Source organism: Ciona intestinalis, chromosome 10 (genome assembly GCF_000224145.3).
Source record: "Ciona intestinalis chromosome 10, KH, whole genome shotgun sequence".
NCBI lineage: Eukaryota > Metazoa > Chordata > Ascidiacea > Phlebobranchia > Cionidae > Ciona > Ciona intestinalis.
In genome coordinates this window covers 1,004,692-1,032,647 of record NC_020175.2, presented here as the reverse complement: position 1 = coordinate 1,032,647, position 27,956 = coordinate 1,004,692, and the positions used below count along the sequence as shown (strand labels likewise).

Sequence of the window (27,956 nt, the reverse complement as noted above, 5' to 3'; positions counted from 1 at the left end):
GCTGAGCCTTAAGAGAGCTTTCAGAACAAAAAAGAAGGAAACAGCGACTTGCGCGCAAGCCTCCGCTACTTGGCTGAGGCGTACAGCATGCGGTGTATTGCACAGCATAAGTCGTCATACAGGATTGACTGGGCGAGAATAAATCTACGGAGGCAGAATCAGGTGAACTTAGGCCTTAGTGGTCCAGCATACCTTGACCGAGCTCATTAAGCGAGAGTGTAATGGTGTATGAAGTACACTGTGGTAGGTGGTGAAACTATACCGGCAGTAGATTAATTGTCGACACGTTTAGTTCGGTTAACATGGCGGAGAAACAAGTAGGACTCCGTTTTAATTTAGTCTCGTTTCAATTAATTTATAAATGTGATAAACAGCTCGTCGAATCACGATCAACTACACCTAGTTAAACACGGTAAGTTGTCACCATTAGTAGAAAGCTGGTTCGTGATTTCTCTGTCAAAACATGTCGGAATGGCAGACAGATATTTACTCCCAAAAAATCTTTTAGCTGCGTACGATGTTCTGGCGTTACAACGTTACATAAACCTATATTCTTTACGTTGGGTATATCATAAATGTTTAGAAACCAATAGGTCCAATATTGTAGCGGTGTCTGGAGACGTTTAAATACTTCCGATAACGGTATTGCTCTTTATAAACGAATGCATGCTGAAATTTAATACTTAATTTGCATGCAGCTTGGGGGATATACACTATCCGGTAAAACCAGTAGCAAATTTAATACAATCATAAAATTTTGGTTTAAAAACTAAACGATCTTCAATGATGTCAGAACATTTGGGTTGTTATATTTGTAATCAAACTGACTAGAAAATCTATGTTTTGTGCAATTAAGTAGCAAATTTAAATAAGTCGTTTTGGTTATTGACATTTTTTAAATTATTTTTTGCTCGTTTACATTTCTGTCTAGTTTAGTTGATCTATTTCCGGAAAGTTCAACTATGGCCAAGTTAAACGTTGCGAGTAATTTTCTAAGAGAGTAATAATTACACGAGGAGGCCTAAGGGCGTGCTGTTTCAACGCTAGTTCGCTTTCTACGGTCATGTTCGAATGCTAAAGGCTCCAGGTCGTGACTGAAGTCGAATCCTGTTTGCTTTTGCAGCACTCCTCCTGGTCGCTGCCGAGCATAACACTCTATACCTGCCGCAGCCTCTTTCTTAAATTGTTCCAAAAGCAAACGAGGGCTATATTTAGCCACGCAGATGTTTCGCATTATAACATAAAACGTTTTCAACTTAATAGTACAGTGCACTTTTAGTGCTTATGTGCGACTTTTTAATTGATCTAATTGAAAACTATTACAGGTAACGTCATTGGTTGAACAAATGCAGGCACAAGATCAATACGTAAGTAATTCGTTTGCATCATTGTTTAAATTAGGTTGGAATGATTGTCGTATACGTGGTACGGTGTGTGTTGTATGTTGTTTGTATACGTTTGAATATTGCATAACCTACCACCTCACCTATACTTAGCCTGTCCAGACAGCCTGTGTGCCATAGAACCAACTTTGTTTATATACCTCCCTAATTTACATTCCTTTTCCCCACCCGCTGTCTGGAGAAAGTTGACCATATGGGGGAAGTCCATTAGACGCACCTTTTGCACTTGAAAAGGCGAAGTGTCTTTGCGTTTTTTATCACGATACATTATTTCTCAAAAGCGTGCGAAGATATTCACGCGATTACATTTGTTAAAGTTTTAGAGCATTTGATCAAAGAAAACAAGCACGTTACAAGCCTAGTATGCCCATGGGTAATGAGAGTCGGAAGCGGTACTGTAGAACTTAAATGCTGGGTATAACAAGGTTAATAAAGCCATCATTAGACTGTAAAGCGTGTGGGAATAAGGGACTCGCACTCAAGGCACTTGTGAGACGGGGCGAATGTAAATGGAATTGGATTGAAAATGGAATTTATTATAAAAGTTATATAGATCGGATTTTCGATATCCTGTATTTTTGTAGTATATATGTCGTAGGTGTAAAGAGGCGCTTGTTAAGGTAATATTAGAAGAACGCCCACGTTATACAATCGGGTGAATTTTATTGATTATTATCAACGATGATTTGAAACTAGGCGTGCCGGTCATAACCAAATATCAAGGCACCGGACAAACTGTTCCCGTTTCCCGTTATTCCTTCGAGAGCAGAACTAGATCGATTCTTAGCACCTGTGGCCAATTACTCGAACGCAAGTTCCAATCCAAAGACTAGGTCACAGTTTCATTCTATAGGGTGCCGGTAAAATCGAAATTCAGTGTTTCCAAAATGTATAATTTTTTAGAATCTTAAATCAGAGTTTAGAATCTATAAAACCAGTGTTTTCCAATGTATTTGTAAGTTAAAGCTGGGACGTTAAAACACCCGCATTCGCTTTATAAGAAGAAGAAAAACAAAAAGTTGTTTTATTTTCTAGTTTTGTATTTCGTAGCATTTGCCAAGCAATGAAAATGTTTCTTTTAAAGGTAATTAAACCGTTTCACCATTCACCGCCGATGTATAATTAGAGTCTATTTAAAATGATTTGGAATCACTGCTTTAATGATCGATTTATTGAAAATGAAGGAGGTGACTAGGCCTCTGGTTTGTGATTGTCATTACCAATTACCTTCCGTTTGTTTAAACTGTATTTCAAAGGTATAACCAGTCAGTGTATCTTTATTCTTGGTTATTGGCCAACTCCGCCCAAATCTGAGCATGACGTGCCGTGTTGTATAGGACCTTACCCACGTAGAAATGATCTTTAAAACAGGATTACAGCTGCAACACAACGTGGTGGTAAAGTGCAATTGGTAAAATTTTAGCAGGTAGAATAGTTGTGTTCCAAAATAGGACACCACCAGCAGTTTTGGTAGCTTATCCAGCAAAGAGTTTAGAATAATTGGCCAGGAAAAGCTAAGAAGTTCTTTGTATTTCATTCAGGAGAATAAACCTTTCTCTTTCTAGCTTTGATGGCAAGAGCGACAGCAATATGTTATACGCATGCAATATTCATTAAGTATACGCAATATAAGGCAGCCAGACACGCGGGAGAAGGGAATATGTGGCTAAAGCACGACCGACTGCGAGCCTCGCTTAATTAAACCTGGATTAAAGATTCAAAGCTTTTGTATATTCCTTCGAAGCTTTGGCCCCAGCAACATAAGCTTACAAGTGCGCACTTATGCTTGTGCGTGACTCACACTGGTTTCGTCTCGCTCATAACTTCTAGAATAGTGTGTGGGGCAAGATGGGACGTGTTTTATTCTCTTTTATCGTTCCCTTTAGTAGTTAAGAATTTTTACAGAATTATATGTGCCATATACTCACGATCCTAAAAAAATTTAAGATTGTTAAAACACGATCAAGGGATATTGGAGTTTATGTGTTAACGGTACTCAACTTACCCCACAGTAATATATTCTCGTTAAAGCTTTGGCCCAGCAACACAGACCAACAAGTGCGGCACTCATGCCTGTACGTGACTCATACTAGATTCGTCTATTATTTCTCTCCGTTGGTGTACTGCGGTTTAGGAATACTGGGACCTGCGAACCCTCTTTGTAGCCGCCACGGTGTTACTTTTTGCGGTGAAATTTTAGAATTACGTTTTGTGTTACTGTGTCTACAATGGGACTGCTTTGGTTCAAATCATTATTCGTATGACGCGCTTGCTATATTCTCTAAAGGGGAGGTACAGTCCTGGCCAAACGGATCCACCCAGTCGGTTAATTTACATATACAGTCAAGTGGAGAGTGAAATCTTACTTGAGGGAAATTCAACAGCAATGTTTATAAATGTGATTCTTATAAGTGTCCCATTTTCCACCAACTCATGATATAAAAAGTGTCGAGTCATTTAGCGCCCACGTGTTAAAATCAGGTTTAATTTCATACATTGTATTAAACACTGACATCGCTGACTTTAGTTTTAAACCGAACGTTTAAAGATTAAGACAATTATATCATATGAATGGGCTTAATATTGAAACGAACCAGACAGTTAGTGATTTATGCCCCGTAATGCCATAGTTTACTATGGTATTAGTACTTATCTACGCAATCGCGCGCTAAAAATTTAAACTAGGGGTTTTTCACATAAATAATCGGCGGTAACGTGAATTCTAAAACATAAATTAACATTTCCGACGTTGCTCTATTCGCACATTGTATCCCAAAACTAAATTTCCCAAAAACAGAAACGTGTTGAATATTTTTCCAAGTTTTATTTGTCTTACGTTTATTAAGCTGTTTTATCAAAGCTGTTCAAAATATTATTACTTTACCAAGCGCTATTATGCAAATGTTTTTACGGACGCTTTTTTTCTCATTAGAAATCTAGCTTCTAAATAAATATTTCTAAACGTAGGCGTGTTTTAACAACTGACTTTGTCTTTTTTAACTTCGCTAGTATTTTGTAAATGGACAAAATACAAGTTTTATAGAACTATGGTGTAAGATGGGACACCTTTAGAACATAAAATCCAAATTTTCCGTTTGACATTTAAACAATAACAATGGTCTATTAGACTCATGAGGATACGGTTTTATAATTCTTTGAATGTTCTTTGTTTACTACCAAATGAGAAGAGAGAATAGAATAAAAAGGTGTCCCATCTTCTCTTATATATATCTTCTCGTTCTTTATAAACTATACCAAGGTCTACCACGCCGTATTATTTCCAAGTTTACAACGTATACGTTCTTTTAAAAATGTTTGTTTATTTCATAGTTTATTTTCAGTCATCCGGATTTTGTGTTCAATATCGATGGTAGGCTTGAATACCCCTTGTGGATATACGCTTGTCTCTTGACATATCTATTTTAAGGTTAGAAGCTGGACTTCGTCACCGTCAGAGCGAAGTTCTATTTCTTCTGCTGGTAGGGTGTCCCCTTGTCCGAATATTTAAGTCATGACTAATTTCTCGGGTACAGGCTTGAATAAACACGTCTTTTCTCTTCTTTATAATTCCCGGTGAGCAGACACATTATTATTGACCTATCGCCACCAGTTTCGGTTTGAATTTAAATCTTCCCGCCTAGATTTTTATTGGAAAACCAAATTCTGGCGGTGCACTTTACGACGTGATTTCAGCGTTATGTAGTGTATCGCCATGTAATTAAAATATTAAGCGGTTTATGTTATGCAAAATAACGTATATAGCAAGTTGCTGAGATAAGATGGTCCCTATTTTTATTTTCGTCCCGTTTAATAGTTCATACAGAATATTTACAGAATTATATAACTGTAGCCTCACAATTCTTAAAACGCCGTTGTTAATTGTAAAAAACAAATATAATTGAATCGACGCTCTGTTTATCAAGCAACGTTGTCACATTAGGTTAACCGATATATTAAATTATAATTTACATAAATTTGAGCTATGGCTAAGCTGTTTTAACGTGTTTGAACGACTGTGGTGGCGTCGTTATATCCTGTCTTTTTGTTATAAAATACTTTTCATTATTATAATTAAATTAATGGTTGAGCATTATTTTTACGAACCGAATGGCAGTTGTTATATATCGGTGCTGTTAAATCATTATGTTAGGTTTTTACGGTTCTACCGTTAGCTCTAACTCCTCCACTTGGACCTTGTGTTTATTTAGTGTCTGGTAGTGTGTTTTATGTGTGCAAAGGTGACTTGAGTTTTTAACTTGAACCGAAAACCTGCCCGCCGGAAATTTGGAAACCTAACCAACGTATATACAATATATGACCTAGAGTTCTAGACCATTCTTTTAATAGACCATGTACATATGCGGGGAGAATTTCTAAGTACACAAACGCAGTGTATGTTAAGCGTTATACTACTGAAGAATAAAATGGATACCGTTGGCACATAATATCCCGTATAATTAATTAGAAAATATGTTAAACTGGCGCCTAAAATTTAGAGTATAGCTTATTAGTTAAACACAATAACCCCTAACACCTAGTGCACGATAAGTTATTAAGATATTATGAAAATTGTTGCCTTGGGCGAATCGGCGTTAAATCGTTGCTGGAATGCCTTCAGTTTCGAAAGTAAAGTCATGTAATTTAGGTTACGTTGCTACGTCAGTCGCCGTTGTAAATTACAGCTACGGAATTCTACCGGTGCGGTTTCAAATGAATGGTGGCTTGACGTTGAATTAAATGACGGTAGTTATATATGCCGTGTTAATAATTATATACGTTTGAAAAAGTGTCGGATTACGGAGCATCCTATTCATGAGAAGGTCCAATAATGCGATGAACGAATAAATGCATGAGTGTGATATATTCCACAGTGTTACGGTCTTTAAAATGTTATGACTGGTCTGGATTTTGTTTACTACGGTTTCAATAGTATATGGTATAAATAAGTGACGTTTACGTATCCTTTCGTGGTAATGACAGTCCTTATGTACCTAATTTTCTGTTCCACATATACCCCGCTTACGTGTTACCATGTATGTATCTTTGTGGGTGACAATAAGTTTTTATTTTCTTAATTTTCTACATAGCTGAAAAATTCGACAACCCATTAGTGATCACTGGGTTGCAGCAATTTCCGTTAAACCGCTAGCACACACAAACACACAATGGAGACTGCAGTGTCCCGGTATCGCGACACCCAGCACGCGAAAGAACTCGATATTTCAGTCTGAGTGTTACGGATGTGGCTTTTGTGAAAACCCGCTGTTTGCTCGCAAAGTGGATACTCAAGCGCGACAGCATTGTAAAGCTAAACTACGGCAGGTTGTCGGCTTAGTCGGTGAACATAATTCCCAGCTTGACTTGCGCTGTGTGGGGTGAGTAAATCTTGTGGGTTGGCGGTTAGTATTAACTTGGTGGGGCAACAGTGGCGTTCGTTTTTACTCCTTCGTGTAACTATGGGGCTTGGCTGATATGACACGAGTGTCGCTCTCTCGGTGGCTACGTACCGGCGGACAGCGTGCGTCATAGGTCACGTGACGTCTCAACTTGTCTGGTGTTTGGTCATGCGTGGAGTTTAAGTGCTTTTCAGCGAGCTAGACGGAGAATACCAATATGAACGTGAGGGCATGACAAAAACGGTGACTTTTCGAACAAGCGAGCACAGACATATTGATTTTGAGGCGAAAATAGAAAAGAGAGAAATGGCAAGAATCATCTGAACGATGGTATGACGCAACCCCCTGTGCTGATATACGAGTATTCATTGCGTAACCGAGTCCAATTGATCAGCTTGTTTAGTTTACTGTAGGCTTAGCTTTGGTTGATATAAGAGGCAGTCGTTCTAGGTGAGGTGAATTGGGATTACTGGCCACAGAAGCTCTCATTTCAAGCCCTAGTTAATGATTTCAAATTAGTTAAACACGTTAGGAGCGAAGCGTCATGGCTACGATAATGGTTAGGTCGCCACATAACGGAACAAGACCAACACAACCGTACACTGTTTGCGGCCAAGAATGGAATTTATTGTTCTTGGTTTTGAGAAGTTTAGGAAATAAAGCCCCTTCCTCGGTTTTGTTGCCGCTCCGACAACGAATGACTTAACAATTTAAACGACTGAAGTTACTTGATTGTTACCCATACGTTTACACGTTATCGTTAAAGAATGCACAAGATAATGTTCAGTGCTTATCTGTTGGACTAAACGGGTCATAAAACGCTTTCCCAGACGTAATACACGAAAGAAATTACAATATACCGGTATAAAGCCGACTTACAAAGTTTCCCTCATCTTATGCAATAATAATAATATGGGGAGCTAAAAACGCCGTAAAAAAATTACTTTATAAACACGAACGAAACTTGGTCGGTGTTTTGGTTTGTCGTTGTCTGTGAGACAGTATTAGGGAAAGGGAGAACGTGACTTTGAAGAGGCGAGAACCAATCGCTCTCGCTACGCTGGATAAAGTCTACGGTCCTACCTTTTAAGGCGACCTAATTTTGAGCTTGGCTTTCGTCTCGACCTCAGTACTGTGTTGTTATCGTCTACAAACTTTACACGCGCATATCTAGACACTATGAACGCGGTTGAGTTTTCGATTTAAGAATCTTAATTGAAATCTTGAACTCGGTTATTTAGTACTGTGGGTAAGTTGGGATGTCGCTTTCGCCTAAATCTCATATTTCTTGATGGTGTTTGAACAATTAAAGACGCTTTTTATATTTGTAAGAGTAGGGTAAATAATTATGTAATTATTCATTGTGTACCACCAAATAAGATAATAAGACGGAACCAAAGCATGTCCCATGTTACCCCACCCTTACCATTTCGGGTAAACAGCGTCGCTAACTTACAAAGAAAATCTGGCACAGATTCAGGCTCTCAGCGATCCAATGTCTAATCAGTGATCGTGATCAGCGCAGACGGAAAGCGTAGAATGGAAAGCACGTATATGACCGTCTTCTCCGTGACTGCTGTCGTGTCATTGCCACACCATATTGATTCTGTCTGCGACCAGCGACAGTCATGTCCCAAAGCACCCATGAATATAAAATCAACATAGGGTTTGAATTTTATTCAGGTCTATGCTAAGGTGTTACCGATTAGGGTGTGTTTTGTTTTAATAAAAATTAAACATTTACATTGACGTACTGATTGCTTTACAATACACGCTAGTTACGTAGATCAATGTTGTTGGATTTAGTTACGATTTTATATAATACTTTTACGCAAGTTTTTGTACCCGTGTTTTAACGCCTGTCTTTTTGTTGCAAACTTCCTTCTCTTCGCTATGCTTAGTTAATTTGATCTTCGTTACTGTATTCAAAATGATAAATTAAATTTATGTTATGTTTTCCATTCTGCGATTATCACGTACTTCAACCCATCGCTGTGAAAACTCGTTAAAGAATCGTAAAAAAATGGAAAATCGAAATGAACAATGTTTACCTTTTAAAATACTCACATATTAACTTACACAACTCAGTTTTAACCTAAGAATAATTAATGAAACTATTTGAACAGGTTCAATGACTCATTTTCGAGAAGAACGTTCTAGGATTTATTGTGGCGGTCAAGTTTCTGTATTTGCGCGAGGTATTTGAATACATTTAATGCAGGTATGAAGTTACTTACAGTCACTTTATAATTATTGCAAGTGGGTTAATAAAATATGAGGAAAATACCGATTTGCATACAAGCTACAGTTAAGATTGGATTACATTTCCGCAAATTAAAACACAAACGTAAGAACGAGGCCTGTGTTTTATATTGGTCGTTACTACCATGATTTGGTTCGCATATAACGGCAGTGAATATATAGTAGAATGGGGGTAGATGGGACACCTTTTAATTTTATTTTCTCGTCCTATTTGGTAGTTAACAAAAAAAATTTAATGGGTTATAAAACCGTATCCTCACGATTAACATTAACCGTTGTTAATTGTTCAAAACACGATCAGGATATTTGGATATTATGTGCTAAAGGTGTCCCATCTTCCCCCACCCTACTACATACAACCATACATGGTGTCTGCTATCTTCTCTTGACGAAATAGTGTGTAACGTATAATCTGTATACTGTATAAACATTCACCCATAAACGTTATACAATCTGCTCTGTGTTTCATATCTGCAGATTAGAGTAAGCAACGATACCAGGCACAACATAGCGCGGCTCTGGCACCCACGTATTCGATCTTGCGAGAGATAAAGGACATCTCAAGCTCGGGTTTATGGGTGTTGGACCAAGCGGTAGAGCACCTGGATGAAGTAGTAGCACTTTGTATTACGATATAGGATATAAAATAATCCCCCTCAAAGTTACATGCGTGATGACTTGTAAGCAGGCACGAGGTGTATGGGCACACCCGTGATATAACGACCGCCGTTGCCCCACCACGCGAGGATAGATAAGTTACATTCATTCATATAATTTCTGTATTTACAGCATTTATAGAAAACATTGGGTGGGAACGAATGATCATTGGATTTGTTTCCAATTTAATAAAAAAAATGTACGTCATCATTTCTCGGAAAAATGCTTCACTTTGTCTTTTAGCTTCAAAGTGCAATGATGGTGGAGATAAAGAATAAAGTCTTATCAGTAGAAAAAAAGACATTTGTCAGCTATTCGTGGCTGAGGTAGTTGGTTGTATTGTTTCCCTTGTGTAATGTTAACTATACAGCCCGCTAGCTTAACCATGGTTGCTAACTATCCACGAATAAAAGCTAACTGTGCAGCACTTGTTATCTTATGTGGAATTTACCAGTTGGCTGGCGGTGTCCCTGAGACCCTAAAACGTGAGACGGTTTCACGTATTCGGCTCTCAGTACATTTACACGACCGACAATTCGACAGAATTCCAATCTTGTATATACATTTTGTGAAATAAATTGATGAAACATGCAAATGCTGTTGTCTGTCGTGTACTTTCCCAATATGCAAAGCGAGAAAGTGCAGTTAACCATGAACTGTTGCAGAGCGACTATGTATCGCGTTTCATGCAGCGAAAAGTTGGACGTCACCAGACATTCACGGTTTTAAAAATCAGGTTACTATAAAATCGCCAAAGATACAATATAGATAATAATGATCTATATTAATATACAATGCCTTTGCTTACGTCATGTTCATTCAAAATGCTTGTTCACGCAGTAATTTGTCTTTAGCACACACGTAACAAAATTAATTAAACACACCGATACTTTAATACAACCTAGTTGTCTACATTATCTTTACGAGCGTTGTAATGCATTAAACAAATGTTGGTTTGATAAGTTAACTAAAATTTTGTCACGAAGTGGTAATCCTTATCCCCGCGAAACAGGCGCTCTAGCACAGCGTGTGGCGTGTCACTATGGTAACATGAGCCGCCTACTAAAGTGAAAGTGTATAAATTAAAAGCGTTGTTTTTCCACTAAAATTATACTGGACTGGCTTTTTACCGGCTATCAGGTTTAAGTAACGCTCGTGTGATTTTTGCTGATTAGGTGAGATTGCTTCAAGAAAATGTCATCGCACTTTAGTGCTAATCAGGTGGATATAACAATTTTAATTTAATAAATCCGTATATGGTTGATGTTGTGTGAAAAATTGGTATACATAGTTTTATTTCAAGCTGTATTGTGTGTATTTTGGTATGCCATAACACAATGTGCTACCCAATAAAATAGGAGTAGCTTAAACCCAGTGGTCCTTTATGAATTGTCTAAATGGTCTGTTATACAATAAAAAAAGTTTTTCAATAAGTTACATGCTCATAAGCTGGCACGGGGTGTATTTGAAACAAAAAGTCTCTGTTTTAATTTCCTGCCCCCGGCACAACAAAATAAGTTAAATTACTTTCATTCATCTATAGTATGAAGATGCATTCAATCCAAAAAAGTTGATAAACTGGACCGTGCCAAGGAAACACAAAGAAAGACCTAGCACCCTGGAAGGTTTCACACAAATCATTGCAAATGACCGGGGACATTTAAAACCAGGGGTCCCAAAATCGAAGGAGTCTCCTTGGGGGACATTTATGGGTAAGTTGGTGGTTATAGAATATTTTTATTGCTGTTTTTATTTTTAAACATTTTAGATACGATGCAACTTTTGTGTGCCAACTTGTAACTTATTTTGAGTTACAAACCTTATGTATAAATAATTACCCTCACTAACTAGTTTTGTAAATACCAGTGACCAGTGACCTAGTAATGTATTAAGCTTGCATTCCCAGTAATGTGACAGGTGTTCTTGGGCAAGACATTAATTGCTTCAACCAAGTAGTTCCTCATGAATTGTCCAAATTATCAGGCCTTAAATGACAAACTTTTATACAAACTTACATATGGTTTCAAATAAGTACAAAGTACCTGTGTTATAATGAACATCGTTGTCACACCATAGAAGGATAAATAACTTACATTCATTCAATTCTTTCACAGGTACATGGGACATGCCACGAAACATTCCTCCAGCCCGACCTTCCTACACAGCGAGGTCCAACAGAGCAGCTTCCAACCTTCTACAGTTTAAAGAAAGCTCACCACTCAACACTGCAGTGAATGGATACAAAGAGTTTGGGCCAAAAAAGTCAATAAAGGTAATTTATATTTACATACATGGTAACTTGGAAGTGGGCAATAGACGTGTGAAACAATAAAACAGTTTATGAAGACTGTACTTAATGAATAGATTACATTTATTTATTCAAATTTTAGAATTTTCCTGCAAATTCTTAGTGTGTGTCATTAGACTCATTACACAACTTGTCTTATACTTAAAAAAAGGTGTACGAAACATATCTATCAATGTGTAGTGGGGCATTTTTTAATGTATGGCTGACAAAAGACAACTTATAAACAACCACTGGGGAGCAATTACAGTTAAGTGTCTTGTCCTAGGCTGCATATGCCCAATAGCAGCAGCATTAAGCCATGAGCCAATATTCTTTCAGGCAGATGCACTAACCACAGCGCCACAAATTTCATTAGAAATACATTATTCTCCCACACCATGTCATACCATTAAATGATTGGTCTACATGCAGGACACAAAGAAGGAATCACCAGTTGAAAGACCTTCAGCTCCCAGTCCCCCAAAATCAAAGTCACCAATTCAGGAAGCAATTGATCCTTCTGCTGGTGTGAAAGAGCAAGTAGAACAACGGTAAGTGATTTATTTTATGGTTAACCCAAGGATACTGGTTTTATGACTCACTTCTGCTGGTTGGAATGAATCTCTTCAACCCATGGTGGCTGATGGGTTGTCCAGATTTAAAAATATTCCAATTTTGAAGGTATAAACATTAATCAGTATACAAAGCCTAGCCTGTGGTTACCACAGTTTATAGTTTGCAAAAAGACACTCATGTTATAATCACCTCCCAAAGTTAAAAATGACGAATTCCTGTCATATTTGCAAAAGTGTTTTTACGTTAAAATAAAGAATCTCCACACTTAATAAAACTAAAAGCGTTTAATTAAGCTAATTCTATCACTAACATTACCACTTTATGTACCAGTGTTTCTTCAAGACACAGTGAAGCTCTTTCTCTTCCACCTACCCCTGTGTCTGAGAAAGCAATTTCCCGCACCCAATCTGTGACCTCAATTAAAGAGAGAATACTAACCCCTGACTCAGGTGAGTTTAGTGAACAAAAATACCAGAGCAATTTGATTATAAAACATTAATACTGTGGGGTAAAAATAAGAAAAATACTGTTGGCATAAACACATAATATCCCATATTTTACTAATCACATTTTTAACAATTAACAACGTTCTGTTGGGAGTCGAGAAGATACAGTTATATTGATCCGTAATTTTCTTTGTTTACCAACAAATGGTTCTTTTACTGTGTGTGTTGGGTAATGAGCCAACTCTGTTCTAATTCTCAGGCCCAATGAGATGCCTTGCTGTAGGACCTCACGCATGTAGAATAGCATATATAATTTAATATCAACCTTACTGTGTTTTGATGATCAATGTTTTCCAGGGCGCCCAGAATCAATTGCAAGTTCAAGATATCAGAAATCACCAGAAGTTGAAATATGTTAACAAACTTGTCCACTTTGTTATTTTAATGTACAGATCCTACACATATTTTCACATTAGCAATAATATAATTATGTACAGCACTTTTTATTAGAAACTGACATACCTTAGGGTTATGTATAGTTTTATCAACACATATACCTTATCATTCGTTGCTGTATAAAAGTTGCTAATGTAGTCATTCCTCATATGTACAGTTATGTCATCTATGTATCCATGTAGATCTTCAACCCAATATTTTCACTGTATTTCAAGTAGCACTTCTCTCACTCATTGTGTTTATGTCAGTAAAATTTATCAGTCTTTGTAAAATTGTGGCACTTCATGGACAGTTAAATTTAATTTCAGAAATGAAATAGATTAAGTAATTTAGTAAATACTAGAAGAACAGAGTGAACTTTAAATTAACCACATAATTTTAAAAAAGGTTCTTTAGATAAAAGGGGAATAAGTTTGAACCTATTTTTCTGTTAATAATATTGTTTTTACCTATGAATGTTGGTCTATTTTCCTATTATTCAAAACTGGCAACAGTCAAAACTGGCAAATGTAACCAAACGATGTAGGATGGAACAAGTACTATGAAAATGAACAATGAAACTGTAAACGTGGGGCTACTTTACACAATATACAACTTAACTTATAAAAAATTAGACAGAAATCTAAATATAGGGCTTATATAACAGCTGGTAACTTGACATGTGTTGTTGCTAATTTGTTTAGGGTTAAACATATAAATGATATGCAGCTTAAGATAGATTTGTATTGTTACAAATGAAAGAGTCAGAGAATACAAATAAAGATTTTGATTTATTAAGGTTAGAATACGGACAGACTAAAAATGCTGGGAACAATAATTCACGATGAAATTTAACCCAACGAAATGCAAGAACTCCTGTTACAAAATGTGCAAAAGCAAACTACACACACTGAGGGGTGTTACAGCAGAAGCTTTGTAGCCCAAGTGTATGGTTTCACAATGACTTCAATGTGTCGGATTTAATTTTTAATAGTAGTGAATGAAGTTCTTAACGTATGGCATGCCAGGAAATATTTACATCTCCAATTGTAGGTCAGTTGCAACATTTTCACGCACAGCATTAAAGTCGTGCAGATTTCTTACAAAAGCAAACACATGTACTTTCAATGTTTTATAACTTCAGCTTCAAAATGTCCTTTTTTTCTGGATTACAAGCCAAATTTTCTTCTGGTTTTAAGACTTTTGTGAACAGGTATGAATAACAGCTGACATTTAAAACTCTTACAGAACAACAGAACTCGAATAAACTCTTGCGAAAAAAAGAGAAACTGAAAACACCATTTAGTTCAATAGAAGAAAATATGGAGTAAAATAAACCAAGCAGACCAGGTTTTAGGGCAGCCATTGTAAATGTAAGGACACACAAAATAGTCAAAGCAGGTATGTAGATCGTGCAGCTTAGTTGTTGTACAGTAAAAGGTGAATCTTCATATTTGACCATGAAACATGTACAAAGCATTACAAAGCTTGTGTGTAGGGTGGCGGTCATGGAAAATCTCATAGGCGGACTAAACAACGGTAAAAGATTTGAAATAATGACATTCCATGACCAACAGGTTCAGAATTGCCTATTAAAACCAATTTGAGAAAAAAATAAAGTTTTCGAAATTATAAAATACAATTAAAACTTTTAAAATCTGGTAAAATACTGAAAAGGTGTGGCTGGAACTATTTAAGTTGGCAAATCTTCACTTCTACTCAAGACTATCTATGTCTTGGTCTGTGTAATCAAGTACAGTATAACTGCCATTGTTTGTAGCAGCGTGAGAAGCAGAAGGAAATTCACGGCATTGTTTGTCATAACTTCATGCCTGTTGAAAAACAAAAATTATATTTTTTGTTTTAAAAATTTATATCAGAGATCTAAAATTCACAAATGTGTAAAAAGTCTGTTTTTTAACAAAATCAACCATAACACATTAACGCACACAACATTTAAAATACCCGTCAACATACTCCCTTACACAAACACAGGACACATTGAGAGTTTATCACAGTTACTTTCTTTAAAAGACACCTTAACATACACCCCTGACACATTAACACACACTGACACACCCACCTGATAACAATTCTCGACACAGTTGGTTATATTCCAAGTTATCACCGGCGAGCTTTCGTATTTTTAAACAGTTTTGTTGAATACCTTCAAATACCTGGAAACCAACATAATATTTCGTTTTAACACCTTATATTGCCATATGTACTGAATGTAAGTACATAGATAATTTTGCAAATATAACCCACTCGCTAAAACCAGTTAAATGTACCTTAAACTCATTTATATTTCTACTTCTAACTTGTCATACAACTATGTAACATGGAACAATCTTGCCTGAGAAATTAATTTGTTTGACTCAGGTTTACCGACACATGCCTTAGTAATATATATTGAAACTCATGTATTATGCTTCATTACATTGCATGTAAAACCATTATTATGCAGAATCCGGCTCTAATAACGATCTCACCCATATAGACTAGAAAATAAAGTATATTAATATATCAACACAATATATCCTCCATCTCAAGACACACGTTACTTTTCCGAAGCGCAAATTTCAACTCGGATTCTTGCTTGTAGTCGATAGAGCGTGACCTCGTTTGTAAAGTACGTTGTATCTCGCATAATATGTCGACGGTTGGCATGGCTACGGAAAGATTGACGCTCGACAAGAATTGGGGGGCAAGCATTTCTGGTGGTGGGGATATTTATGTTAAGGTTGTGTTTTTTTTGATCAAGTTATGTGAATTAACCAACAAAATAAAGTAGAATGATTAAAATAAAGTTTGCTGACCAATGTAACTTATACATCCTCGTATGGCAGGGAAATTACAAATGTTCTAACACATACACCTTGTGGCTGTTTGTGTTAACATGTATGTCACTTTGTGGTTGATTAGAGCAATTGTCCAGTTTTGATCAATAATACATACGTCAACAATGCATTGAGACTATTAATCTTTAAGCTAGAGGCCTGCATGCTAACCACTGTGTCACAGAACAAAATCCTACCTTTCTCATTAAAGGGTGAACTACGGGGCTGTGGGTGTGGCATGGGCGTGGGTAACGTCTCTGCAGATGACGAAGAAGTCATTGTCATCGTTGAAACTGTGGAGAAACCGGTGTCTATAGCGTCCATTGCCACTGTGGGCACAATACTGTAAGGAAGGTGGGAGTTTGTAACACTGGTGTAGGGGTCATGGTCTATGGGGGGGTGGGGGGGTTTGGGGATTCGTGTGTCGCATGTGAACACCTCACCAGGGGAGAGGGAGCGTTGGTGGTTGAGGGGTGGGTGGGTGTTCTCTTCTTGGTTTAAAGAAGATCGGCAATCCTCTTCACCAACAGAAGGGAGGTAAGTATGGTTGGGTTTGTACCAGTTGTTATAACGAGGTGAGCGGCCACTCAGAGATTGGACGTTGTTTTGCGACCTTCGGGCAAGGTATGACTTCGGTATGTGGCTTGCAGCAGAAGCCGTGGCACTCATATCGAAGCCAAAGGTCGGAGCCGCGGAAAAGTCTGTGTTGTGAAATGCACCTGAAGCCTGAGTGGTGCTTAGTGGGCTGGCAAAGTGGAGTGGATTGAAATGTGTAGCAAGATACCGGGGTTCAGTGTCTGCTTCTGTGTATTGGACTTCATCCATTTCTAAATCTACTTCCTGGTTGTTTCCAGCAGCGAGTTCTACTTCTTCTTGGAAGTTAGTTTCGCTTGTCTCTACTCCCTGGTTTACTGTATGCAGGTTGTTATTGTTTGTATTACCCTGGTGTGGACTATCATATGCATGTGGCGGGTACTCAGTGTAAGTATATGGGGACATATACATGGGTAGGGTGACAGGGTTCTCTCCTATCTTCATTCCTATAAAGAAAAAAGGAGATTAAATCAGTAAAAAGGTTTCACTTATATAACTGTAACATCATCTGTTTTAACGCTCTGTAAATGGCTTGCAGTTAAAAGTTGCTCATTTTATATGATTATTTAGTCATGGTCAAAGCATTTTGTAATGTAACTACCTTTGTAAATGAATCAACTATTTTAGAGTCAACAGTGTAGTATACAAACTGGGTAATGCAACCATATTTGACATTATACTAATTGTATCCTAAAATAAACAATAGATTAAACACAAGCAAAATACTACCTTGTACAGAAGACATGTAAGGTGATGGGTTAACCATGGTTTGTGAAGCAATCTGTTGTTGTAACACCATCTGGCTTTGCTGGGCAACCTCATCCGATTGCTGGCATTCCTATGAGGTAAACGTGGTTTTTAAACTATTAGGTTGAATGTTTTTCGCAACACTTGCCCTAACTGATTAATAAAAGCTTGTTAAAGTGTTTTGTAACATCAGAGCATATCTAATATCTATAAGCCATAAAGTAAAGCACGATTTTTTTGGACAGACCAGATCACAGTAGTTTGGGGAACCTGGAATTTAGGTCATGTTTCATTAGAATATATAAAACCAATCTTGGGTGTTGGGGTAATGGGAAAAATCTGGTCTAAATTCAAGGTTCCCAAAAGAAAAATATAGAAATAAAATCATAGATTATTTCATTACAAATTCATTTGCCTTTAGGCTTAGGTTTGTCTCTGTAATTATGCAAACAATATTTCTGCAGTTGCTGAAGTATATTTTGAGGAATTATAGAAATACAAGGAGTGTTTAGGTCTACCATATCAACTAAACAAACATTACTTATCTACCATAATATCTCACCAGTATAGAAAGATATATATCCTGGTTACTTTGGCTTAACTCTTGTTCAAACTGTAACTCTCTCGGCCACTGACTTGATTGGAAATAACTTTCATCTGTCTCATCAAGTTCAAGCTCATTTAAAACTGAATGAAACGAATCTGACTGATCTGAACATTCACTAGTATCCTCAAAACTTGTAAACAAGCAATGTATTTCTTCAGATAAGCTGGATGCATCTTCTTCTATGCAGCTTTCTAAGTTAGTTATCTGTGGTATAATAGGGATAAGTAAATGTGTGCAATATGTATATATTATGGATCTGTGCTTATACAATACAACTGTACAACCTCGCCTGTTTGTAAAGGAACGTAACTGTAGACTGTAGTTAAGCTTTCTAGAATAGGAATCTGTGACATAACTATAGGCTATTCTATGTCACTATGCTTGTTCACCCATATAAAACAGTAATTATAACTGTAGCCTGTAGGTATGATGATTGATGTTATATAAGTATCTTTAAACAACTGTTGTCTATATTCTAGACTGCTATGCTTTGTCGCACCCATATATAAGAGATCCAGTTGTAGCTTTTATGTCCTCAGTACCTTTGGTTTAGTTAGTATTAGGGTATTACAACAAGTGGTGAAAAGTCTAAATATTGCTGCTATACAGACAATATTATTGTATTTCAAACGTTGCAATTGGGACTAATTTATTCGAGAAATAGCACTGCTTTATATTTATGGTGTTTCCTCTACCACACCTGCACACTGTGTTTTGACGTGCATGGAGATGTAAATAAAATACATTTCATGATGAAATGCAAACTGTGGACTTGTGTGTGAATATCCCTGGAGGTTTTAACCTACCTTGGTAAGGTTGCTATTAACAGGATGATGTGATGACATAATATTGTTTTCGCTGTGACATAATATTGCTTCTGTTGTGTGAGGCAAGCTCTAGGGAGATAAAGGTTGTGTTTAAATCAGTGCTCTGCTATATTTACTTATTAACTTGAGGTATAGTGTTGACATACACATCTTAGAAGTGCCATTCTCACACTCAGGGTGGGAAAAAGGCCACATAGGGGTTTAACTTCATAACAAACACACACAACATGTTTTGAATGCACACAGTGGGTTTTCAACAACAAAAACAGTCTGTTACAATTTCCCTATGGTTTTTAAGTTCACATCAACAACTAAATCGAGCAAAAACCAAATACGACTTGTTTTAAAAAGGAGTATTTTAAATTCACTTTCAATTCCCCAAACAACTTTTAAAATGAATATTAACCACTAATAAGAAATTTAAAGTGTTGTGTATAGTTTTGAACTCACGCAACTTAGTTTGAACAACAGATACAGTCCCTTTTAAGACCTTATAACCTTCAAAACACGCATAAACAGCTTATTTTGAACAAGAATAACAGTTGATGTTTTTTCCAATAAACTTTAAAATACACAGAGAACTTTAGCAGAAATTTTGCCAAAACTTGCAGCGGTTCTAAATTACTCTGTTATAAAACAAGCCAAACCATAAGACTAGGTTTGTACCACAAGCCTTATATAATATTGCTATGTCATGTCGGTATATATCCTTTAAAAACACAGTGCCAATGTGGTTTCACACTTTCTATATTATATATTCAATGAATCAATGTTATATAAGAGAAAATCTGATACATATTTCAGTATTAGGAGATTATTATCCCTTAAAAATACGTTGTCATTGTGGTTTCACACCTACTATGTTATATGAGAGGTTTATAAATGTTCAACTTACTTCAGTATTAAGAGATTGTTGAACATTCATGGATAACTGGGCTTGTTGGATTCTTCTTTGTTGAGCTGTTCCATCGCTAGATTGTCGTATCAATGCATGGTGCTGTGGTAACAAATAACTTGATTTATGCCAAGTAAATAACTTTCTATTTTATATGTATAAGACACGCCGGAGGATTTGGAATTTAGTACAAGGGTTGGTGTATTACCCCAGAAGAAATAACTAATGATAAATTTTGATTGGTATTTGAATGGGTTTTCTGCATTTGTATATATATATATATATATAAATGATTAAAACTTACTGTGTTAGGTACATTGGTTGGACTATACACTGGTCTCCCACCAAGTGAACACTGAGGGTGGCCTACAAGTTGTGGAGGTGGACTGCCTTGTGTTTGCTGCAGTTGGAGCCTGGTAGGAACATAGATGTTAAGGGTAAATCAGAGTAGCATTGTTTCTCAGTTACTGAAATGTGTAGTCAAAGACGTAACATTAAGGATGACATTTCACCTCAACTTGGATCAGGGGTGACATATATGTTTTATCATCTCAGTTTTAAGCCCAAACTGTTACCATGCTAGTTTGAAGCCAAAGTATATTGTATTTGCCACGTTAATCAAGGAGGTTTCATTTGTTTGCCCATTATGAAGATAATTATATTTTAATCGTCAAAGAACATTATACCTTTGTAAATGATGTAACAATTGATGATGTGATTCAGTATTATGTTGGGTGTTGGGGCTTGATGGAATAGGAGGGGAAGCTTGGGGTGATAAAACTTTCTGGTGGATCAGCTGGAAGATAAGATACGGATGGTTATTAAAATGGAGAGATTGTTTTTGCTTTGAAATGAGCAGATATTTGGGACCTTATTTTTAGTAGAGAGAAATAAATTTTAGGAGAGAGAAATAAATTTTAGGAGAGAGAAATGAGCAGAAAACTGTAGGTTAGGTCAAGGATGTGTAAAAACAAGGTTAATTGACACTATTTCAAGTAAAATAACATCAACTAAAACATGGTTATGCATATGTCATCACAGTTTGTCCATAAGAGGTTTACAAATGTTAGAAATGGTAAAACGATCTTCTCAACACCTTGGTATATAAATCAGTTGTTATTCCAACATTTCATAGACCAGAAGAGCCGAAAAACTATTTTATATTATAGTGACAAAATATTTAAGAATATTATTTTGGAAAACATCAAATTTATAAACAATTTATCTACATACATGACGTTGCCTCATCCCATGCAAATCCCTTGCATGGCGTTGTTGGTAGAGATACGTTGTGTCATTTTGTCCGGCCAAATATTGTTGGGTAAGTTGCTGGTGTTCCTGGTTGATGCAAAATAATGAGATTGAAATGATGTCATCCATTCATGAAAGAGGAAACAGTTTATCTTGGTATTTATTTTATATTGGTAAACCTACTTCCTTTATATAAAGTGGTCTTTCTTTAAGTTTAGTGCATATCTTGCAACTTTTGTTTAAAACAATAATGTTATAACAAAACTAGTGCGGAACAAAGTAGTATTACATCTTACTTAATTAACAGTTTTTAATCAGTTTTTCTTAAACCTAAAACTTATAAGATCTTACAACAGAAGCTATATCTATCATGCTTAAAGAAACCTTGCTTTCACCTCCACATTAAGAGAAGCCTTATATTAAATGAATTAATGTAACTTATTGCGCAGCAAAGTCACTACACTGTTTTGTTTCATCTGTTTACAAGTTACTACATATTTAACAGCAATTGCTGTTAATTGTCTTGCCCAAGAACACAAATATCAAAAATGTTAGCAGCATCAAGCTGTGCCACGGCACCAGACACTATGTCGCAGTTTGAATATCTAAATGGTATTTGTAGTGTAGTTCGGTTGCTGCTAGACCATATACACATACCTGTTTAACACTGTCGAATTGTAGCAATCTACTTGCTTCAAGTTGAGCTTTAAACGCAAGTAAGCTTGCTGAACCATCTGATGCTCTGCGTCGGTATCTATCCATGGATTGGTAAGGTTGCTTGGATTGCATCTGATCTCTATGTATAGGATTATAATATGTAGGGTATAAAGAATACACTAAGACATGTATGGGCATGGTATTTTGTATAAATATGGTATGCTGATGGTGTTCATACACATTTAGAAAACAATGTTTGGTTAATTTTTGCAATGTTTTCAGAAATATATTGTGTATCCCAATTCAGGTAATGTAAGAATGTGAAAGGACCGGCAAGGAAATGGTTCCTTATTCTATATGTACAAGTCCTATAAGGAAGTATAACATGGGGCAGGAGATCAGAGTTGGTCCATTACCCCAATATCGAAACTAACATCTTTAAATTACTGTATATGTTGTTGTTGCCAGGTATTACAAGTGGGAAAAATATCATCTAGGGATCTTTTGTTTTGTTATCATCATAAAAAAAATATTTCCTACAATTCTGGTGGGAAGAGAAGTCCTGGTCGTCTATTAGCTCTGGTACGTATGTGGTTGCTCATAATGTGGGATGGGTTGGGATGCTGGGGAGCTTTAATAACCTCCTCTACATCAGTGATGTCCATAACAGGGATGGTGTGTCTCTTACCTCCTCCACGTGCAGCCATGTATCTATAGTAGTGTGTTAGTTGGGGCTTATATAAATGAATGTCACTTATTCATCCTCACGTTGCAGTACAACAACATTTATAAGACAGGAGTTCTGATTCAATAATCTTGTGCTGCATACGAGTTAACCGTATGTAACTTTACGGTTATTTATTTATTTTTTTTTTTCTTACTATATACCTGACAATTTAGAAACCATAAGCATCCGTTGAGTTAGTGGTTAGCAATTTCCGTTAAGTATCTTTCCTTACATTACATACACGTAAACCTACTAACTGGTTGCTTTGAGTCTTGAACACATACCATCGAGGCGTGTTAACCTCTATATCACCCCTATATATTTACTCCATACCTTCTCACAGCTTCTTGATCAGGTTCCTCTTCTGAATCTTCATCAGTTTTCGTGGCAGGAACCGTGAGGCTTCCATTTAACTAACATAAGATACATAAATGTTAAAACCAAATCTTTGTTAGTTTATAGGATTCTATTTAAATTTGACTTTAAAACATCGGTGCGCAACTAAAGCTCTGAAAATCTATTTTAAAAATAAATCTACAGATTTTTAATTTATTTTTATTTATGCTAGTGTGTTGGGGCAATGATATGTTTGTTTGATACACTAAATTCTTAAATATTGGTTTAATTTATACAAACATCAATCCTACCTCGTCACTCTCATGCAGCATATGTGGTGACATAGTCTGGTTCTGTCGAGCTAACTGAGACTGCCCTCTAGCGGATGCGAGCTTCTTTCGATCCTGTAGGAAGAGGTGGATGTTGGCTCCTCCATCCGAGGCTCTTCTTCCCATCGGATCATGGGAGGTAAGTTGGAGAGCCGGAGGCTTGAGAAGACCTTGCTCCTGAAGAAGAAGTATTGAGTTTAAGTTTATAGTTGGTTTAATGAGTTAAGTTTATAGTTGGTTTAATGATACACCCACACAGCACAATCACATGTTTAAAATGAAAGAACAACAAGGTCAAACAAGGGAGGCCAGGCGGAAAAAGATAAAAGGCAGAATCACTGAAACAAAACATAAATGTATATGATTGGGGAGGGTCACTACTTAGATAATATAAAATAAAAACAATGTTAACTTAATTTGAATTATTATTAAAGTTACTGCTCCCTAACATAGATGTAATATAAGGGGTGCCTGGGGTCACACCAAGTGCTAACCACAGGGGTAACAGAGCAGTAACCTTTGTAACATGGGAGGTCGGTGTTATGTTTTGATGCCCAAGTTTTAGGTGTAAACTACTTTTACCTGCTGTTAGGTGTCTATAAGCAGTGAAAGTTTAACGCAAATAGAAATATATAAATTGATGAACAAGAATATGTAAGGTATCAATATTAGCTGCTATGTTTTTACAAAGTAAAATCTGTACATTTTTAATTGCAGACTTTGACTTAATTTTAGCAACACAGTTTTACAACACCCACAAGAACATAAAAAAAATAGTTAAAAATATATTAAAGGGGCAAATATATATTAAATCAAGTTCTCACTTTATATTGTAATGTCTGCAAGTGCATGAATGGATTATTAAGTTGTGTTGGGGGTAGGTTGGGGTTGGTGAGTACATGGGGAAAGTTAGGTGCTCGTTGTAAAAGACCAACGTTGGCAGATTCATCGGTGCTGGCTTGGTCGTCAACGTAACCACTTGTATGTACTGCAAGCTCAGGTCTGGTGGAAACAGTGTTTGTTAAAATTACTTATTTATCTAGAAGAATATGCCAAAGTATAGAGTGCTTAATTTATCAATAAGTTAGGTTCTGAATGTTTGACAATTAAAATTAAAAAAAATAAAGCTTTTGTAGCATATATAAAAGTACTGATGTTAAGGGCATTTCTATGTTTGTATCAGTATAAGAAACTGAATGCTGTCAAAGTATCAGCTTCATACCATGACAACAAGTTAAAAATAAATGGGGTAAAAAATTGTGTTTATACCAAGAAATCTTTGTAAATCTATTTGAAATTAAAAAAAGAAGCAACTGATCATCAACCACACAAAATACCTTGGGTCCGATACTCCCACTGTGTGTCTTCTCATGGATCGATAACGAGCGAGGGCCTCCGGTGACGGCTCCTCGGCATCAGATTCATCAGAAGGAACTTCTCCTTCCTATGCATTGATATTATATGTTAGGATGGATATTTATTATATGGTAAAACATATATTGAATTGCAAAATAAATGTAGATTGTCAAATGCAATACAGGTATTAAAATACTACAAAATGCCCAACTTTTGTTTTAGCACCACGGTTTAAATAGTATACCAGCTTTTACTCTGGTGTAGGGTGATTAAACTTTCTTACCTTAGTAATAATAACTTGGTTGTTTTCATTAACAAGTTGTAAGTGAGGTACGTTTAATTGTAGCTTGTTCCTTGTTGTATCCATTGCAATGGTAGGCTGTTTAAACAAGCATGTTAAGATATTGAATTTAGATCTGATGAATGACAAAAAGTTATTGAAAATATAAAAGTGCACTGTTTACTGTATTGCATAGCCAAACATTTGAAAATGTAGGATAGGCAGGGATAGTTAGATACGCACGCGAAACAAATCTAACTTATTGGTTATAGTGACGAATGATTAAATTGATCTAGAAAATTCCAGAATTGGCCAGCCTTCCCTGCCATGCCAGGTCTGGCCTATGATGGTTTGTTTTGATATATGGAATATGTTTTTGTTTTTTAACATTTCAATTCTATTTTCCACATAATTATGTTACAAAGTGCCACATTATAAAAGATATATTTATTTTATAGTTCCGTCATAAAGAAATCTGGGATTTATAAAATTTAAAATCTCAAAGAATTGGTTTGAAAACATAACGCTTAGTAGACGTGTTTTGATAATTTAGTTACTGAATATGAAAAATAAGTGGTAATAAATCAAAGGTAATTGCCACTTTGTGGGACAATTTAAGGTGATCAACTGTCTGTTATGATCGTAATTGCTTGTGGAGGGAAATAAGAAATAAAAGAACATCAATAAAAAGTGTTTTTCTCAATGATAAATATTCTGTTACTTTTGCCACTAAACATAAATTATTACAGACTTTTCGGTTCCTTTTGTATACAAACATATTTTAAAGCAATATTTCATTAATTCTATACCGGCGTTTATTCCAAAGAACAAAAAGAGAGGTACAGTGTTGGTCATACAAAATGTGTTGGTTATTCATATAGTATTATAGGGAAATAACATTAGTTTATTGTGAACTCTAGGGAATTAAATATTTTTCTTTTACAAAAACACATGGTAAGGAGGGCCTACCATGGGATTTTTCTACACTGTCAGTTGCCTATATTGAAATCAATATTCATATATATAATATATTTGTTAAAACCAATAAGATTAATTTCACAGAAATTCGTATCTATTTCGGCCCTGCATTAATCAGTTAACATTACAATCAACAGGTTGGGTTTGTTTTGTTGTTTAACAATATGGGTCTAACTATCCCTGAATGAATATGAATTAAACAGTAAATGAAATACATCATATAAGAAAATAGTAGAAAAACATCTTACATGAATTACAACTTCAGGAATTCCAGTTTCCATGCAAGGTGCTTCAGTTACTTTAAGACTTGGAGGTGTTTGCATCATGTTTAAGGTGGGCATGCGTGGTGGGGGTAACATGGATGGTTTTAACCCCATCGTGGCTGAACCCGGGGCAAAGGGGTAACCCAGTATGTGGGGTTGGGGTGTGTGGTTGTGGGGGTGGTATGAAGAGTTGGTTATCTGTGTAAAAAAAGGTAGATTTGTAATTGAATTAAAAACAGTTAGAAGTATCAGCACAAAATGTGATCAGTATTATATTTGGAAAAAAGTGAAAATTAACCAAAAATATACCTAAGAGTAAAATAAAGGTGAAAAAAATATGCTTAATAATAAGAGAATGGCAAAAAATAGTTGAACTGATGAAAGCACAAAATATGTTTACTTTGAAGAAGCGAAAATAAGCTGATATTACAGGCAGCTGCTATAACATGAAGTAGTGATTTGTATTTGCAGGTGCTGACTATAAATCACAATCAACATGGTGTTAAGTTGATTGAATGTCAGTATAAAGCTGCATGCTTCTACGGAACAGCAGTCTAATAACCCCACATGATAAAGGAGACAAAATAATTGTATATTTGTAGGTGAGTATGTTTGTAATCAACTGAAGAAAATTACTTTGATTTTTGGTACATGGGAAATTCATTGTTGAGAAAAGCTATTATTGAGAAACAAACACAATTGTGAACTGTTTTTATAAACTTCGGACAAATCTGGGATGAAACAAGGGGGATCTGATCAGTGGCGCAACCAGCGCGTTCAAAAGGGGGCTGTCATATTTACGTCTAGTCCACGTTTATCTCTGACGCGATAAAACACTCCCTTTATTGGTTGTGCACACGAATATATATTCTATTTTACGCGGTAAATTAAAACTAACACTACATTATTAAAAAGACGTATCTAAATTAATATAAACAGAGGAAACATTGTTGCAGATTTACGCATGTTAATGTAACGATTATTTAGGTCAGAATACCTTTGATAAACCATTACGATTGTTCCATCACAAACGAGATTGTTGGTAAACAATCGTGTTTTATTTGCTCCCATACGATCTGTAGTTTTTGTATGATTTCTGTTTCTGATGATTAGTTTAAATCAGTGCTTCCCAAACTATGGTATGCGAAGGCCTCCCAGGTGGTACGCGAGCACCTTATTAAGTTCACACCAAACGATCGCAAATGATCTTTTAGTGATTTTCGTAAGCATTATTTTAATCCACATAAATTACGTAGAGCGTGACATTCCATGCTATATTCCCTACACCGGTGTTCCTAACTTTTTAAACCTAGGCGTTGCTTTACGCGTGTACAGAATATTTTTGCAAGCCTATCTTTACTTATGCGCATGAAAAGGCAAATATTCAACCTGTTTTCAAGCACCTGCAGGCTAAATAATCAACGTGTGAACTGCTATTATGACGTAATCAATTCCCAGGTCAAACAATCGCTATTATGACGCGATGAATCCACGTGTGAATCCCTACTGTTTCGTAATAATTATGCTGCTTGGCTGAGGAAAACATCGTAAATATACAGCAGTGCTACTTCTGGAACATGTTTAGGTTGTTTATTACCGCGCCTGTTGCCCTGTTTAATAGGCAAATTACTTTTATTTTCAACTTTGAGAAAGGCAGTGCCAAGTTCATGCCCGCGGAAAAAATAGGTGTGCGTGCGGTTTTTAATTTCACTATTTAAAATGAGTTGTTCACGAGCCTTTANTAGTTTAGTATGTAAGTGGTTGAGAACGCTGGTTGACCAAAAATGGTACGCGAGTAGATAAGTTG

At 36.2% G+C, this 27,956-nt stretch overlaps 2 protein-coding genes, 1 long non-coding RNA gene and 3 other non-coding genes across 6 annotated transcripts in view; 5 read left to right on the top strand and 1 right to left on the bottom strand.

Moving 5' to 3' along the window:
* Positions 1–291: 291 nt before the first annotated feature.
* Positions 292–9,260, top strand: LOC113474614. The gene is made up of 3 exons (XR_003396307.1): positions 292–412; positions 1,326–1,367; positions 8,926–9,260. It is a non-coding gene; the product is annotated as an uncharacterized LOC113474614 (long non-coding RNA).
* A 313-nt stretch (positions 9,261–9,573) lies between these two features.
* Positions 9,574–9,653, top strand: mir1473 (microRNA 1473). Its single transcript, NR_032325.1, has one exon. It is a non-coding gene; the product is annotated as a microRNA 1473 (primary transcript).
* Positions 9,654–10,025: 372 nt separating this feature from the next.
* mirlet7d (microRNA let-7d) lies at positions 10,026–10,126 on the top strand. Its single transcript, NR_032330.1, has one exon. It is a non-coding gene; the product is annotated as a microRNA let-7d (primary transcript).
* A 59-nt stretch (positions 10,127–10,185) lies between these two features.
* On the top strand, positions 10,186–10,234 carry mir125 (microRNA 125). The gene has a single exon (NR_034330.1). It is a non-coding gene; the product is annotated as a microRNA 125 (primary transcript).
* Positions 10,235–10,757: 523 nt separating this feature from the next.
* Positions 10,758–13,755, top strand: LOC100185443 (protein Flattop-like). Its single transcript, XM_002128189.4, has 6 exons — positions 10,758–10,939; positions 11,262–11,430; positions 11,833–11,990; positions 12,438–12,556; positions 12,912–13,030; positions 13,385–13,755. Exons 1-6 carry the CDS (start codon positions 10,913–10,915, stop codon positions 13,444–13,446), a joined length of 654 nt encoding a protein of 217 aa, XP_002128225.1. The 5' UTR covers positions 10,758–10,912; the 3' UTR covers positions 13,447–13,755.
* A 479-nt stretch (positions 13,756–14,234) lies between these two features.
* Positions 14,235–27,956, bottom strand: part of LOC100182214 (serine/threonine-protein kinase SIK3) — a 24,980-nt gene continuing 11,258 nt past the window's right edge. Inside the window, exons 10-27 of the mRNA XM_018813755.2 lie at positions 26,135–26,347; positions 24,912–25,007; positions 24,610–24,716; positions 24,097–24,274; positions 23,255–23,449; positions 22,941–23,020; positions 22,421–22,591; positions 21,881–22,019; positions 21,206–21,310; positions 20,659–20,768; positions 20,277–20,385; positions 19,973–20,074; positions 19,057–19,146; positions 17,626–17,734; positions 16,500–17,342; positions 16,004–16,179; positions 15,546–15,639; positions 14,235–15,294 (exon numbers count right to left, since the gene is read on the bottom strand). Coding sequence (XP_018669300.1) covers positions 15,281–15,294; positions 15,546–15,639; positions 16,004–16,179; positions 16,500–17,342; positions 17,626–17,734; positions 19,057–19,146; positions 19,973–20,074; positions 20,277–20,385; positions 20,659–20,768; positions 21,206–21,310; positions 21,881–22,019; positions 22,421–22,591; positions 22,941–23,020; positions 23,255–23,449; positions 24,097–24,274; positions 24,610–24,716; positions 24,912–25,007; positions 26,135–26,347 — 2,931 coding nt within the window. The 3' untranslated portion in view covers positions 14,235–15,280. The remainder of the gene's footprint in view (positions 15,295–15,545; positions 15,640–16,003; positions 16,180–16,499; positions 17,343–17,625; positions 17,735–19,056; positions 19,147–19,972; positions 20,075–20,276; positions 20,386–20,658; positions 20,769–21,205; positions 21,311–21,880; positions 22,020–22,420; positions 22,592–22,940; positions 23,021–23,254; positions 23,450–24,096; positions 24,275–24,609; positions 24,717–24,911; positions 25,008–26,134; positions 26,348–27,956) is intronic.

Coding starts and splice junctions, on each gene's coding strand:
- LOC100185443 (XM_002128189.4), top strand. CDS start 10,913: ATGTCATCGCACTTTAGTGCTAATCAG. Junction 10,940..11,261: donor CGCACTTTAGTGCTAATCAG/GTGGATATAACA, acceptor ATTCATCTATAG/TATGAAGATGCATTCAATCC. Junction 11,431..11,832: donor TCCTTGGGGGACATTTATGG/GTAAGTTGGTGG, acceptor ATTCTTTCACAG/GTACATGGGACATGCCACGA.